Source organism: Bacillus rossius, chromosome 3, assembly GCF_032445375.1.
Source record: "Bacillus rossius redtenbacheri isolate Brsri chromosome 3, Brsri_v3, whole genome shotgun sequence".
NCBI classification, from domain to species: domain Eukaryota; kingdom Metazoa; phylum Arthropoda; class Insecta; order Phasmatodea; family Bacillidae; genus Bacillus; species Bacillus rossius.
This window is the reverse complement of record NC_086332.1, coordinates 16,467,068-16,484,728: the sequence shown is the minus strand read 5'-3', so window position 1 is coordinate 16,484,728 and position 17,661 is coordinate 16,467,068. Positions and strand designations below refer to the sequence as shown.

Genomic DNA, 17,661 nt, shown 5'->3' with positions numbered 1-17,661 from the left:
CATGTACTGTGTGTATATCATGATCTTTTAATTATTTTAAAACCAACATCTTGGGTAGGTAAAAATAATGAGTAACTCTTGATAAAAAAAAAAAAGTGTGTTAATCTTCTCTTGTGTCGTGGATGAGATGGAGGCTTTTTACAATGTGCCAGCGATGTTCAATACAAAACTCATATCTGTGTTATTTGGACATCCAAGTGGCGCGGAACTTGCCCTAGGTCGTTATTGGCGATATCGAACAAATGCAGGTGATTTTCGCGAAAGAAGATGGATGGGTTTTCATTGAAAAAAAAAATTTAAAAAAGGCTGCGCTTGCCATAGCGCATCCCAGGGGAAAAGAGTCTTGGCTGATCGCTGTTACTTATCACAGGTCGTGTGGATCGCAACGAGTCGTTTCTTGCCGACGACTATGATACGGGGGTAGAGAGCAGAAGGGGGAAACAACCATCGATAACTCGCTGTCGCCTGCAGCTCAGACGATACGTCACTCGCGCAGGTGTCGCTCGTCGCGGCGACCAAGCGAACTACGGCGACCGGTCCATGTTGGAAGAGGAATATCTGCAGAGATTCTGAAATTCTGTTCCTACGATGTATTCGAGAACCAACTGTACACCAATATCTAAAGCAAACGAACTAACTGTTTCTCCATTAGCTTATTTTTTCCCCTTCCACCCCCCCCCCCCCCCCCCCCACCATTCCCCGGGACCATGGTATGTTAACTTGCAGTTTTTGTGTTCGTTTCGGTGATTGTTTCCACGTTCATTTTTTGTCTGTGTTTTTTGGTAGGTGTTTTTGACTTATATGAAGGGAAAAAAAAAATACTTGTATCGAAATGATAGTTCAAAATCATTGTCTTTAAAGTGAACAAAACCTACACATTTATTTAAAACAGCATGTTGGACATGCGACATTTCTAGATTACACTGTGCTGTCACAGAAAATACCCGGAGAACGGACAAATAAAAGATGAACACACAAACACATACACAGAAAAAACCAAGCCAAAATCAGCAGATGATGATGTCCGTTCTTAAGGTTTTCTCTATGACACACAGTCTAACCTAGCAATGGCGTGTGTCCAAAATCATGTTTTGAATCAATCTTCCCCGGTGCAAGAATCAAAGGAGAGCACACACACTCACTGGTATATTTGTTCAAGTACACACCCAGAGACACGTTTGATTTTACTCACCCTCTGCTTATAGTGAACTATTTTTTTTTTTTACGCTGGACGGAAACATATGGAAGGAACTTCCGTGCCTCTTAAGGATTTTTTCTGCAGCCAAAACACAGAACTTTTAAGGTATTATTAAATGAAATTGTGCGGAGTGAGATGAGATGAGTTGGAGCAGACAGAACGTATACACCGAGGGAAGTGGGAGCACCCCGAGAAACCCCATCGACTCGGGGAAACGCTTCCCAACCTGCGGTAAACCCGAGTGAGAATGGTGCTAATGGTATGACCATCACAATCATGGCTCGCAACATAGTGCTTCAAAATAATGCGTTTTTTTTACATTTGTTTTACAAAAACGTTTATTTCTAATCGTTATTTAGAAATATTAATCAACTAAGGTATAATCGCATTTTATTATAATTAATGAGGATGTCAAAGAATTAATGTTAATATTTCTACATTTGAAGTCGTCCTTAATAAGATTTGCAATTTTTTAACCTCAATTGACTTTACGAGCTAATTTCATCCAGATAATCAGTCACTATTAACTTCAAACATTTCACAATAAACGAAAATTAAAGTAAATATGGCTTCTAACTCTCCCATTCAGCAAAGTCATGGTCCCAACATTAAACGGCGTTATCTATGTTAATAAAAGAGTGTGTTTGTCTGTATGTAGTTCGTTTAACGTGGAGATAAAAATGCATAGAGCCATGGAATTTGCTACGTAGATTCTCCAAGTAGAGAGAGCCTTTTTGCACCTCAAAACGATTTTTGTTTTCCAAATTAGAATACCTAAGTTTTTTATTTAATTTTTTTTAGCAGTTTTTGACCACATTTTACAAATCATTTCCGATTGTAATAATTATAAATTACGACCGTTTATTTCATTATCTAAAATCTCGGTGGTGTTAGTAAAATGATGTCTGTTACATGTTTCTGACTTAACTCTGTGAATTCTGTTGAATTTTAAAACTAATATTTTTTAGCCTCCCCCCTCCTAATCCTTTTTTCACTGGGTTATTCTATATTAAAGTACATCCAGAAATCTTACAAACAGAACGGCTTAAAACTCTCATAGAATATAGAAGTGACGTCTGGCCTTCATTTAAAACATTGGTAAAAAATATACTTTTTTTCTATAAATTTTGGAATAAAAACCTGAATTATGTCAGTACAATGTAAGTACTTTCAGTACGGCTTCAGGTCTAATTGTATAGGCTAACAGTGAACTCCGAAACCCACCCACTTACTAACCTAGGTTCATCGTATGTCATAGAGCAGCACTAACAAAGGACACTTCGCACACTTTTGTATCATGTGCAGGCAACATTGTTCTCTTTGGGACTTCCGTAGAGAACCACGGACAGGCCATCCATCTAGTGCAATATAACTGTTAAAAAACACTTGGAATGATGTTTTACTGTGGGCTCAATGTGGAAATCAGGTCTACGAAATAGGGTATAACTTTGCACGAACAAGTTTCATTAAAGTGTGTGTTAGTTCGTGTCTTAGTACATTCAGATAAGTATGAACTTACATTTCACGTTAACAAAAACCAAAGAACGCCGTTGTGTGAACAAACGCATTTAATTTCGATAGTTCTCAGGGCCGGTGCAAGGTAAATTGGCGCCCTAGGCGAAAAACCTTAATGCCACCCCCCCCCCCCCACCCCCCCACCCCCCCACCCCCCCCACCCCCGGCCGGACACTCCAAAAAAAAATTTCCTTGCCTCAAAATACAATACGTAAGCCTAAGATTTTGTCAACAATCAAATGTAAGCAGGCTTGTGTTTTTTTTTTTTACTTATTACAAATCATAAACAGGTCACTGTGGACTTAAAATAATTACTTATAACAATATAAATATTCCAAACTGTTACAATAATCCATTTTCATCTAGTTTCAATAATCGTTAAACATATTATATGAGCTGTTATGTGTCGTGCTGCGCCGCCCCCAGCTACTTGTCGCCCTAGGCGGTTGCCTAGTTCGCCTATATGGACGCGCCGGCCCTGATAGTTCTATTGTGATGCTCGCTCTATGGGGTGAACTCTGCCTGAGGCGCGCGGTGCTCTGTGGTGTGCGCAGAAGCAGGCGATGCTGGTGCGGCAGCTGGAGGAGGAGCTACGCATGCTGCGCATGCGCAACCCGAGCATCGAGGTGCAGCAGCAGATGGAGGCGCTGTTCGCCGAGAACGAGCACCTGACGCGCGAGATCGCCATCTTGCGGGAGACAATCAAGGTGCTTCCCTCTCTCCCCTTTCTCTCTGTCGAGTATCTGCTGCATTTCGGGAAGCCTACAACTGTGCGTATATGTTCCTTGAGTATATACCTCACACTGTTATGTATCCAGATCCGTAGATAAATTTTATAATAAAATAATCAATACAAATTTAAGAATTATTAGTATGTTTACACTAGGTAGGAAAGCTAATATTTAAATTTCCATTATTGTATTACTACCATATATAATTTATAGGATCTACCCTGTACCAGACTGAGTTTTGATCAAGTACACGGATTAGGTCGGACACATAACACTCAAGTGTTCTTAATTAAATATAATGAATATTTAATTATGATGTCTATGTTTGATTATGACCTCTATCAATTTCAATTATTATTTCTTTTTACGGTAAATCTGTTATATTTCCTCGGCTATAGTTTAATCTCAGGGGAGCATTTCTTGAGTTCTTTCTAAGGAGACTTCTGGGGGCCGAAAATGACTTGACTTCTTTCAACAGAAAACATATTATCCAGAAAATATTTGATTTATTTTAACTTATATTTAATTCAGTTTTTCTGGTTAAAATTATCACCGATTTCACTTTAGACTGTTACTTATATGTATATATAATATTTGAATCTTGTAGAACCCGAAAAGAAATGTAATAAAGTACACATACCACATCAGCAGGATGAACTTACAATACGAACATTGTTTCTTAAATGAACTCTACGTCAATTCCTTTGGTATTTCCCAACAGATAGGATTAGTAATATTATTTTCAATCTTCTCGGCATTAATTACATACATTTTCCTTTTTAGCGTCCTTAGCAACCACCTTATTTTTCATAAACAAGCCTTTCCAAAGAATAATGTACACATGGACATGGTTGTCTTTGACCGCAACCATGGAGTAGCAAATAAAAATAATTAAATGAATCACATGCACAATTTGTAAGATAACTATGCACCATAACGGTACACAACTCACGTAGTTTCGGTTCCCTGCAAGAATTTCCGAAGATTTCCGAAGTTTTGCGTTTCGGTATTAACGCCACTTCAGCCACTAAATCAGAAGTTTCCAATGAAAACAAGCATGTTGTGACTGACCTAACCTAACCTAAACCTTCGATTTTTTTTTAAATTTCAATTTTTGAGAGAAATCCGAAGTTGCACGAACGTGGTAGGGAACCGAAACTATGTGAGTTGTAGGCTCCCCGCTGCATGTCCCGTCAACCAGAAAGTACGTGGGATGAACGTTCACGTTAACTCTTATCAAATTACAGTGTATGGCCCTAAGACTCTGCGGGGGCCCCGGGGCTATTTGATTTTTTTGGAGGCCCTCTTCCCCGAAAAAAATTTACACTTTTCAAACATTTTTTAACCCAACCCGAAACTTGAACTTCCGACGATGGTTTTGCTAAATCCATCTTAGGAAATTTTTATATTCTTTCCCGATAAATTATCCTTGTGTCCAGTGCACACCCTAGTACCCTCTTTATGAGGTGTTGGTGTTCACGTCACAACTGTAATAAATAATAAATAAATAAATGCTCAAGACCAAACTTCAGGTACAATCACGTCGTTTTACGTAACAATAAAATCTTATAAAATTTCTTTTTATAATGCGAAATCAGTTACAAGATAATACGAATTTAATCTTCCTTTTTCTATTAATGCCTGTAGTTTTAACAGAACACTAGAAATACCAAAACAAATAAGTGAGGAAAGCACCGGCGCATGGCCCTGATAGGCGCGGGGGGCAATTGCCCGTCTCGCCCTGCCCTGGAGCCGCTCCTGCCAAATTTGACAGTAAGTAGTACCATTGGTACCCAGTTCCCAAAGAAACACCTGTTGTTTGCTTCATTGGCACCACTATTGAGAACTGACACACACAGAGTGCATTTCACCTAATCTTGCCTATTGTGCTCTTTCAGTTAAGAAGGCTTTGAAACATGGAACTATTTATTTAAATTTCTTGTGAGTTGGAAAATGTGTAAAACAGGTTCTGTGCAGTTGACAACAGGGACGTATATTAGGAGTCATTATATATATATATATATATATATACACACATACATACATATATATTCACATTATCTGTGGAAATACGTGTAGATACTTAAATAGTGACACTATGTTTAGAGGCAAAATTATATAAAGCGCTATCTCAATAAGATTGAAATCACTCTTCCTAGGGTTCGATATTACCCGTGAGAAATGTATATTTCTCATGACTTCCCTCAATGGTTTAGGTTAAAAAGTTAATAACCCACCTTTTATAAAGCCTACCATAGTATATGTCCGAGACTGTTCAGCATGCAGGATTATGAGAATTCTTTCGACGTAAACAGTTTTCGTGGTAAAAAGTCCGCCCGGCTGTACATATGAAGTCTAGAAGAACTATGCCTCTAACTCGTCCATACCATTTTCAGCAAAACGTAACACGCATTTTTTTGCCTTAAAAAAGAACGTGAAATTTTTTTTTTTTTATTAATCATCGCAATCCAGAATATAAAACTAAAAAATAAATTATAAATTATATAATACGTGTTTGGAGTTCGTAACGGATCTTAATTGCTATTCGTAATCAAACGACTTTTGAACCAAACTTTTATTTGATTTGTAATATCTTAGCTCTCGGTATATGGCATTTGGTGGGAGTAATTTCGTGAATGGGACGGAAGTCGCGTGGAACGGAAATGTGTAACCACAGTGCTGCCATCCGTGGCGGCTGGTGCGAACCAAAGTTCATAAATACAAATGGAAACTTTATAGTATTAACTTTTTAACTATTTTTATTAAGTTAGGGAGTATATTAATCAAATTCATTATCAATAATCAGGTCTAAAGTTGGGGCTTAGTATTTTTTTTCACGTCATTTTTTTTGTTGCTTTTATCGCAGCGATTTCATTATATAGTTTTTAATTTCGCTCTGCAAATCGAATGATTAGATAGTCGACGTAGCTGCTCCGGCAGCGAATTCTAGCGGCTGGTGCAGAAACTACGTGAGATTCGCGTCAATAAATGTATTTTAAAAAAAACAATTTGCTTATATATTTATCACGCTCGGCATTATTCTAAATAATTCTACATTAAATTTCGTGTCCGAGTTTTGTATTATACGTGTATTTGCAACATGAGAACACATGAATTTGCTCGTTACCGAGGTTAGATGGTTAGATGTTACATATCTCTGGCGAGTAGTGATAGACTAGCTTGCATGTTTGTTTTTTTCCCGAAGTTCTCTATGCCGTTTCAGTGCAAATGATACACCACAAGCGTGCGATAATTATCCGGGCAAGCCGCCAATGCCACACGCTGATATACTCAGGCGCAGTCTGTATTGTTTCAACTCGAGAAAATTTCCCACCTCGTGGTTCACCCTTCATTATTGTGAGAAAAAAAAATTCAAAGTATCGCTCATGAACATAATATCGCATAGTCATAGATCGCCATCAATGTAGCACTTACTCGTGAAAAAGGCACTTGTGACAACTTACTGTCCGAAAGAAGAGCAGCGCCCGAAAGAGTGTTTTTTTTTTGTTTTCAACCAGAGAATTGGCAGTAACTGAAAATAATGCTAAGTAGGTATTGCTGACTGGTAAATCAGTTGTTTTTTCACTATATATCTGTGCTTAAAGAGAATTATGAGATGGGAAAGAGTGAAAACCCAAAGGCAAATGAGTATATTTTAGTCACTGAGATATACTGTACATACTAATCTCGTTTCTTCTATCCTTTGAGAAGAGAGTTTGTCATTTTAACTGAGTGATTGTAATGAAAGTAAGTTTAGAATTTTTAGTATACTGATCTATTAATACAGAGATTTATGTTATTCACTCCACAGGTATCTTTGTTTTAAAAAAAATTGATCTAAATCTACAAATTGTAACACTGACACGATATAATTACAGATAATACAATTATTGAGCATACGTTTTACCAGAGTATTCAAAGTCTTGCTGAGGGTGGCTGAGTATAGTTCGGTTACCGTGTTTTGTTTTTAAACTGTATTTTTATAAGAGTGAAAATGGCTAATACGCGTGTTTTCAGAATAATATTTAGGTATGAAAAAACTCCCGGTAAAGATTCTTGAAAAACACTCAAATGGACGTGCATTATGCCTTCATTTTCATTTCTGGCGGTGTATAATGTCACGGTTATTCGAATCTCGTGGCTGCCCCATGCACGACGAGAAGACCGCGCGCCAGTTCAGAGAGGAGATACCAGCGAGATTTGCTCGTATCATATTGCCTTACTTACAGGAAACACTCCCCTGACTAGGCGGGCCCCGTAAGTACCCGCACCGCTTAATCCGTAACGTAATCAGTCCCCGGCGCGCGTCTGTCACCGTCGGGCCGGCGTCACGCCGCCATCCGTCTCGGCCGAAGTGCCCCCCCCCCCCCCCCCCATCGTGTGCCCAGATCAACTCCCAGTTCACATACGCGCTGCTCGCTATAAATAAGCGGGATCCCCGCCGAGATTCCCTTGTTAAATAAAAAAATTTAAAAAAAGCCTCGACTCTTATTCCGTGTCGGCGTCGGCAGATGAATAGCTTCAGGAAGGGCCGATGTAAATAAATAAGCGACCCTCGGTATACGGCGCTGTTTGCTCAGACGGTACTGTGATCCTGAAGTAACGCACTCAGGAATGTGACCCTCCGGGGCACAAACGTAAACAGTCCTCTTGCAATAATGAGCTTGACTATAATAACCCTGGTTACTAATCGCCGGACCTACGATATGCATTCCCTGCATTGCTTTTTTTTTTTTTAATGGCGCTAGCTTGGAAACCTATTTTCATTGACATGGAGTCAGACGCCAGATTAATACGAATTCGTGCATAATTTTTTTTCCTGCTGCAAAAGTAATCTGTGAGTTAAGTTCAGTGTGTTACATAATACAAAAATCAATTCTAAAAAAAATTGGTATTTAACAGTAGGTTTTCGCTTTTTATGTGATCGTAGCTTGAATGAAAGATTGGGTAGGTTATGTCAGTGACGTTTGAATTAAGTAGTGAAAATGTATACAATCTCGCAATTTTTATTTTATTTTTAAAATTACTACTTCGACTGCGAAGTAAGTAACGAAGTAAGCGAGTAACGAAGTGTACGAGACAGTGACAAACTTCCGACTTGTTCCGGGCCCTATCGGTGGTCGGTGTATAGTAGGCTTGCTATCCCGTTGTCTTATGCAGCCCGTTAAAATACATACTTCTTTTTTTTCCGTGTAGGCCGACGTACATGGTTCAGGTGGCTTCTTTCCGGCGTTTGGTGCGACGAGCCCTATGCTAGATTTCCGCGTAGTGTGTGTAGTTTACAAGGGAAGAATTATCAAAATTGTAATGTTCAATTTGCCTTCGAGCTCCACTAAAACAAGGACTCTATCAACAATTAATTATATTTTTAAATGGTATTTCCAAGCGAGCCCAAGTGACAAGATCCATTCGGTTTTTGCTAAGGCTCTACCTAGTTCATAATTATTGGACAAAGGAAAATTCGCGCCTGCCATTTAAAAACATCAAACAATCTTTTAATTGGTGCAGGATTACAAGAAGCTATTAATACACTTGACTCGCATTTTATAGGCATCTTTTTTAGATTCTGAGAGGCTAAAATGATGGGTGGTTTTCAATCGGCTGTCAGTTTGATTGCCTTCTGGCTTCAGTTACGTTAAAGTTAAAAGAGAGTGTTCCAGGGAGACGGGCATGCTAATGGACTCCTATCTGGGCAAGAACCAAAGAACCCATGTGATCTAAAAACTGCTCAACATACCCGTGTGGTAGGTATCTATTTGCGAAAAGAATTTAAGAAAATTTCGGGGAGGTGGCACTGTGGTGCATAGTCACTACACCTTCTCTCTGCTCTTAATAGCCTGATACACACGTCTTTCCCAATAAATCGTCTGCAATACAGGTACCAATAGTCATTTCGGAGCACTCATCAGTGGTTTTACTGGGCAGAATATCGGAACGCGTTCATTTAGACTAAATTTTGCGGTTTGTATCATTTTGATATTAGGAGATTATAATATTCCGAGAGGTATCATTGTAATTTATCATATATAGTCAGTGTTAATGATATACACCTCCTACGTGATATTGAAAGCCTAATACTATCATATAATACGGGTCGCTTATTTGCCGCGAGCGTTATTTCTTGTTGGCTTATTATGAGCACTGACTGATAACATCAATGAATCGTCATCGATCGTCTGCAACAACGAAACATTAAAAAAAATCTTGGCAATAAATATTGTAATTAAAATCTTATAGCATTACGAGATGTGGCATTGCTTGGCAGTATAAATAGCATCCTACTAATCTATATTTGTTAATAATGTTCGCAGGCTTTCACGGCCATTGTTTGAAGTAGCTTGGCTTCTGGGTTGTTCGCCATCATCCGGGAGCAGTTACCTAGTAGGTAACAGTAGGTAACTGCTCCCTGATGATGGCGACTGCAATGTCGACCGAAACGTCAGTGAATTATTTTTCCAAGGACACGGCTACCACCCAGAAGCCAAGCTACTTCTAATCTATATCTGTACCAGTAATAAACCTGTTCGGGGTAAAATGTAGGTACATTGGATAAAATTATTAAAAAAATATAACTATATCGGAAATGGCTATTTTCATTATTTAGAACTCAGATTAATACTTTTTTAAAACTTCTGTCTGTTGCTTTGCTGATTTTTTACGGCATCACTCGAGACCTAAAAAAAAAACAGATTTTAATAAAACTTGTTTTATTAGTAAGGTATTTGGCTATCTTATTCACTAGGCTCTATATAATTTCAAAATTTCACCTCTGAGGGGATGAAAGAAGGTAGATACTGTATTAACAATAACTTAAAACATCTCAAGATCTCAGAAGCTAATCAAACGTAAGTAAATATATTGGGTGCGAGTAACTAACATCAAAACTACCAACTCATTTTTCACCATTATCTTTGAAAGATTTGTGCAATGGGAGTGCATGACTTGATGTAAGCTTTTGGACGTACACCATTGCTAAGCACTTTTTCTGCAGAAGAAAACTAAAAAATACCCAAAAGACAAAAAACACAAATTATGGAATGTTATAGAATATTATGTGGTGTTTAAATTCTGTTGACAACAGCAATTTTTTTTTCTCAATTTGTGTTTTTTTTTTTGTCTTTTGGGTAATTTTTAGTTTTCTTCTACAGAAAAAGTGCTCAGCAATGGCGTATGTCCAAAAGCTTACATCAAGTAATTTTTCGCCACTTTGCGAAATTACACAGATGCACGTGGACACCCCTGAATAAGTGAAAGGTACGCGTTTCGTCCGTCTCGCTGTCCGGTCTCGCGGTGTGGGGGATAGCGGAGGGCAACATCCAGGGGGTACGTGAAGGGGTGGGGTTAGCGTAGCTGCAGCTGACCGCCCCCGCGGCAAGTCCAATTAGCCCCGCTGATAAATGTTTGCTCCGGATGCTAATGTCGCGACCGGGCACAACCCGCCGCCGGTCAAAGGTCACGTGTCTGGCTGGCGGGCTGCATCGGTCGCGAGTGTCAGCACACTCCCGTGGGATGTACCACGTCGCTTATTCCTTCAATTTTTTTTTATTTTTTGCTCTGACGCCTACCTGAAAGCACTTCACTTCTTTTTTGACGTGACAACGTCTAATAAATCGATGAACGCCGGCTGCACGCACTAAAAATTGTCCCGTTACGTACATCGCCCCGTTACGCTGTGTCCCGTTATGCTCATTGTACGCTTACGCCGCATCTATCTCTCTTCCACTCGTTTGGAACAACATCGATTTGACTTTTTCGAGGCACATTAAACTTGAAACACTCCCATTCGTTTCCTACTTTTCCTATCATCGTCCTATCCTTAACAGAATAACACAGATTGGAAGAAGTTAAATAGCAAATATGTATAAAAGTTATAGTTAAAATAATCTCTTCGTTAAAGTAATAAACATATTTGATTTAATGAGTGCAAATAAAAGTAAATTTATCAATTAAATTGTAGATTTCATTTCACTCCTTCTTTGTATCCATACAAAATAGTGATAATTCAATAAAAATGATTCAATTTTATTCATAAAAGTATGCAAACATTTCATCAATGTTTTGTTATGACGTCTTCACATTAAACTATCGTCCGTAAACCGACTTTACAGACAACCATTATTTTTTAAGTGAAACTTCTTTGCTGAGAAAACTACAACTTTCGAGCGTTACGAAAATTCCGATCGCATGAGGGGAATAGTTAGGTACGTGGTGGGGGAACCGGTAGAGGAGGAGAGTGCGTCAGCGGCGACGCCACTCCAACGCATGCACTAGCGGTCGAATGGGAAGTCATCAGAAGGAGTGTTTGGGGGGGGGGGGGGGGGTTTATAGGTACATAGCGTAGCTAGTTGTAACGGCCGGAAGGAGTGACGGCAGGGGAGAGGTAGAAATTACGCAGCAGTAATGCTACGTAATTTTGTAACGCTGCTTGTGTTTGTCTACTCCTCAGTTTTTGTAACTGCCTACGATTGACGCTACCATATTTCTTTTACTTTCTTTAGAGTTAAGAATTAATGATTTGTGCAATTAACTTTAGAGGTATCATTCATTTTTATGTAAATAGTGTAATTGAAAATGAAAAAAAAAAACGCATTTACTTAAGAGGTTTGCTTTATAAGTTTAATTAATTTTTGGTATGTGAACACTCTGATTGAAAGTGTCAAAATGTGATGCAGATATGTACTAAACTAAAATTTAAAATAAAACTTTTTTTTTTCTTGAGTTAATTTTTTTAATGACCAAACGGTAGTTACTTTCCGGACACGCCTCGTAAATTCTGGAATGATCCCCCCCCCCCTCCCCCGGGCTCCTCTGGAGCTGCACTTGCTTCTCAGGCGAAAGTATTTGAAGGCAAGAGGACTGCCAAAACTCTCAGCGGGAGATTAATTCTATTGCTGACCGAAACGTTGGTGAACTCTTCAATACTGACGCGACTAAAATCCACAAGCCAATACAAACAATGGCTGCGAAAACCTGCGATCCTTATTAACTAGAAATCACGCAGGGCGAATGCTCGGACGCTCTTTTACACAAGTGATGGCCTATTTCTTCCCCAGAATTTATTGCTTTTTTATTGGTTGTGTGTGTGTGTCCGTTTGTGACCTTGTTGTCGATGAGACGTAAACCTCGAAGGAAATAGAAATAAAGAAGTTAAATTAAGATGAATTTTTAAATGTGTTGTACCAACTGGTAGTCTTAATAACTATAATTGCATGAACTGCTAGACTGCTGTGCACCGGTCTGCTAGAACAGCGATGTGGCCTGTACATAGAGATGTGAAGGGGGGAAAAAAATCCAGGAATAAAGGTCTGCTTAAAATAAAAAAAGAGAATAAATTATGATAAAAAAAGTTTTTGAGTGTTATTTGATGGCAAGGAGGAAGCTTTCAACGGCTTCTTTCCCCTCGTCATTCGCTCCGAGGGGGCATAAAAGGAGCTGCGAGAGATTGCGGTGCAGGTTATATGAAGCCCGTGACGGGTAGGGGGTAAGGGGCGGGAGAGATTGAACTGAGTTCTAGGGCGCGTGAGTTCGCCCGAGCTGAGATCACGCGCAACGAGGCTATCGGCTCGTGATGAGGGCGTAGTCGCCTGTCGGATTTATCCTGAAGTTGGATCCTCGCATCGAGAAAAAAGAAGGGGGAAGACATTTTGTTCGATATATATATATATATATATATATATATATATATATATATATATATATATCCGTATTCTGTGAAACAAATATTCAACTAGCTGTTGCAAAAATGTTGCCGAATATGACGCTTAAAAATAGGGATTTTTGTACATCCGACAAAATACGGCGTAAGGTTAGGTTCACGAAATAACTTTCTTCACTACCAGAGTATTTCTTTTGAGTAAATTAGGCCTACCTGCTCTTTTATTTCACCATGTAGCTACAAAAAGTTGGCCGTGGCAAACAGACTCTTTTCTTGGAGTGTGATTTCGATATTAAAAAAAAAAAATTGGTTGTCTGTAAAGTCGGTTTACGGACGATAGTTTAACGTGACAACGTCATAACAAAACATTGATGAAATGATTGATCCAGAAGAAAAGGAAATATCATATTCGGCCTGAGACTGAGCCGTAATAGGTTTTTGCAACCAAACCATTTAGGCATTAAAAATATTATATTCTTTGAGGAAGTATTTTATTTTAATTTTTCTATCTTTTGCATGATAAAATCTACCTCTGCATACTTAATGAATAAAATTGAATCACTTTTATTGAATTATCACTATTTTGTATGGATACAAAGGAGTGAAATGAAATGTACAATTTAATTAATAAATTTACTTTTATTTGCATTCATTATTCAAATATATTTATTACTTTTGAAATGTTACGTGCGCCGTATTTATTTTTACAAGTTCAAAAAAAAAACATAACCCGTGCCGGGACTCGAACCGACAACCTAACGATGAGAAAGTAGCACCGCTGACCGTTCAGCCACGAGGCCATATTTGATAATTAATAGTTTCAGATGTTATATATACGTTTATAAAAATTTTGTTCACGGTAGGGGAATAATATTATTTCGTTTTAATAACTCGATTTTATAACAAATACGCATCCCAAATACACCAAACTTATTTATAAGGTGTTACAATATTTTTTAAAACATTGTGCAAAAGATCCCGGTTGTAATTTGAATTATTATGTGTAACTGTAAAACACCATTGTTGGTTCAAAACGTATTTGAATATTTAACATTACTTTTAAATAACCGTACCGATTGTGCTGAAAATCGGTGGACCATCGTTAAATTACATAATATTAATAATTCAAACGAAAAGTCAAATCGATGGTCGTTCCAATCGAGTGGAAGAGAGATGCCACGCTTGCGTACAATGAGCAAGAAGAGAGATGCCACGCATGCGTACAATGAGCAAACAGGAACATTCGTAGTGGGACATCCGTAGTGGGACACTTTTTCGTACGTGCAGCCGGCGTTCATCGATTTATTAGACGTTGTCACGTCAAAAAATTACCAGAATCAATTCTGCCGAACTGGCGAAATTGGCCGAGGTTGCGTTAGTGTTGGCCTGAGAAACTATGTATAGTGGTGAAATAAATTTGTTTATTTGCTCGAAAGGAACTTGCAAGGAAGATTCTTAAAAAAAATTCCGTCATGACGCGAGTATTGTTAAACTAAAATTTTAACAACGCATTAGCAGTAAATAAGCGATAAACTTCATTAAAAAAATAAAGTTTTCTTATCCAATAATGGCGATCTCATTTAGACTTCAATTGTAATGATTGCGCACACCAACTCCCTAACTTCTTACCTCCATGGCGCGAAGGGTCGCGTCGTTGGAGGGAGCAGGGGGAGAGATACGGGTCGCGGCTAAGAGTGCAGCGTGCATAGCCTCGTGATAATGAGCTTATGGAGGCGGGGAGGGGAGGTGACTCTCCCCACCCCTCGGTCAAGCACACGCAGCTACCAATTCCCTCCCCGCAACCACGAGGGGGAACCAAGGAGGAAGTACATCCTCCTTGGAGGGAACGCATGGACTCGGCGTCTCTCTCTCTCTCTCTCTCTCCTCTCTCTCTCTCTCTCTCTCTCTCTCTCTCTCTCTCTCTCTCTCTCCTCTCTCTCTCTCTCTCTCTCTCTCTCTCTCTCTCTCTCTCTCTCTCTCTCTCTCTCTCTCTCTCTCTCTCTCTCTCTCTCTCTCTCTCTCTCTCTCGGGCGGGCGCCTGTCTCTCCACTTCAGACGCCACTAGACGTGACAAATGAGGCGCCTCATCAGCACTGACGTGACCTAATTCCTTTATTTCTTTTCGCGTACTTGCAGTAGTTTTCTTTTATATCCCCCGTTTCGTTTCTTTGCTGGGCCGGGGTCCGGAATGGCTTTTTTTTTTTGGAGGAAAAAAAGAAAAAGCTTGTTTCTTTGGGTTTTGGTGGGAAGTACGGTGTGCCACCACTTCAGGCGAGAAGACGACATGCCGCTCTTCAGTTGACATGTTTAGGAAACGGAAAGTAGGTACGTGCGCGAGGTCAAGAGTCTGTTCTCAAGCAAGGGCGTCGACCCTGAGTAGGGAAGGGGTGAGCGGGGCATTTCCCACCCCAAAAGAAGTGCTGGAGAGGGCATAGAGAAGTAAAATTATTCCAAAAAATATGTGAAGGACAGTATTGTAACCTGCATTTTGGTCACTTTCATAAATACAAAAATATTCATTATTATTTCTCTTTATGTTTATTGCTACAAATGCAGAGAGGCACTTATGTCTAAAACGTTTTTAATAATTGGTTAATCGCTTTTTCCTAATCCCTAAAAAGGTCAAAAGTCAACTTTTTAATAGACTTAAACAACCTATTGGAAACTTTAGGTTACCAATTTCACCGTTATAAGCCGCGCTTAGCCATGACTTTCGAATAAGCTTGCATTATTTTATAAAACAGCAATTTTTTTTTTTTAAATAAAATGTCTTTCCCTTTGTGAGCTTGAACTATGTCTATACCTCTGTTCTCAAGGGCCTTGGTTGTACTGGCTAATTTTTTGAACCATTGTCAGGAAAATAAATTACTTAAGAGTCAAAATGATCATATATGCTCTGCTGTCAGTGCTGTCTTGGAGTTCTCAACCACATGTGATGATCTACCTCCTCCTCCTCACCATGACTTAAGGTACCAATCTCGGAGACAAGAGTCTCTGCATTTCTTCAGCTGGTTTAAGGGGGGAGGGGGGGTCGATGTCAAGACATAAGTTATATTTAACATCCCAGTATCCACACCCATAGGCATGTTCATGGGGGGGGGGGGGGGGGGGGAATCAAGAGAGGGGTAGCTGTTCCCTTTCTGAAGTAGAAAAAAAATTAATAAAATACAGATCAAGATGCTCTAGTTGGAGAAAATTTGCAACTAATCCTCACAAACTATGGTTCAAAAATTTTTAGTGAATAAGTCATGAAAGAGGTTGAATTCAGGAAAATGATTTCTCCCTCCCCCCCCCCCCCCCCCCCCCCTTTTTTTTCCATTCTGTTTTGAGGATGATACACCTGATTCCGAATGATATATAAACGCAATTATTATTAGCCATTTGAGAAATCTCAATAGTTTGTGATTGCAGTTTTGTTTGATTGTCTAGATCAGCAGTGGTTAGCTAATTGGTTATCAATGACAATGTGGTTGTCGTACGGCTGTAAGCACGTAGTGGGTAACACTGTTAATAGAACATGAATCTAAATATATTGTTTCATGATGCATGATGCTTGTCAGGAGTTTGTGCTGTGTTGTCATGTATGTGTGTGTGTGTTTGTGTGCAACAGGAGCTGGAGCTGAGGATAGAGACGCAGAAACAGACACTCCAGGCTCGAGATGAGAGCATAAAGAAGCTGCTGGAAATGCTACAGAACAAGGGTGTCGGTAAGTGTTGTCTTGTCGTTCTTCTATCCCCTCTCTCGCATAGATAGAACTTCTCTTTCTCTCTCTCTCTCTCTCTCAGATTGAGGTGGAGTTGAATTGTAGTGTGGTGTCCATTAGCATTATTTATGTGTGTGTATTGTTCGTGTTACAAATCTATTAACTATAATAAGGTGCTCAATCCAGTCTTCTTAAGTAATATTTTGAGCAGAGGTTCTGAGTTTTGATGTAGGGTTCATGTAAGGCGTTTCTTCCTTATAAAAAAAATGACGTATGTATGTTTGTTGAGGAAGAAGGAAGGGGCTATATCAGGTTGGGTGTCAGAAATCTGCAATTTACAGGCCCTTTTCCATAGTTTTATTCCCATATGCCATCTACAAAACATTTGCTTTGCCGCAAATGAGTAATTTTCCTTCAGCAACTATCTTCAAGATATGAATTGAAAACTAAAAGGGGAGACATTGACCCAGATTAAAATTTTTCCAACCAAGATTCCTGGAAATTCACATTGTATTTTAACTAGCTGAGGAAACTCCTCCTAATCAATGTGATCTACTTCAAGAGCCTCGCTTATTTTGCTTATTGTGTATTATTTTGATTGGCGATATATTGTATTAGAATTGTTTTTTGCTAACTAAACGTCTGTAGCCACCAATGAATTAAGTACGTAATTCAGTCTTCTTTTCTGAATCATAAGATTCAATTAAAATTCAATTTCAAATGCATATATTACGGCATGAATAATAACATTATAAAACAGTTGGGGGTATGTACTAGTATTTTAATAGGTACTTAAAATTATTAGTACCTTTTATCTTGGCATTGTGTAAGAGACACTTTCCATTTCATTCCATGTTT

General features: G+C 38.9%; 1 protein-coding gene across 1 annotated transcript in view; it reads left to right on the top strand.

The window, feature by feature from the left end:
• Positions 1-17,661, top strand: part of LOC134530281 (trichohyalin-like) — a 289,318-nt gene that overhangs the window by 202,320 nt on the left and 69,337 nt on the right. The window contains exons 2-3 of the mRNA XM_063364988.1: positions 3,268-3,420; positions 16,710-16,806. Of these exons, the coding sequence (XP_063221058.1) occupies positions 3,268-3,420; positions 16,710-16,806 (250 nt within the window). The remainder of the gene's footprint in view (positions 1-3,267; positions 3,421-16,709; positions 16,807-17,661) is intronic.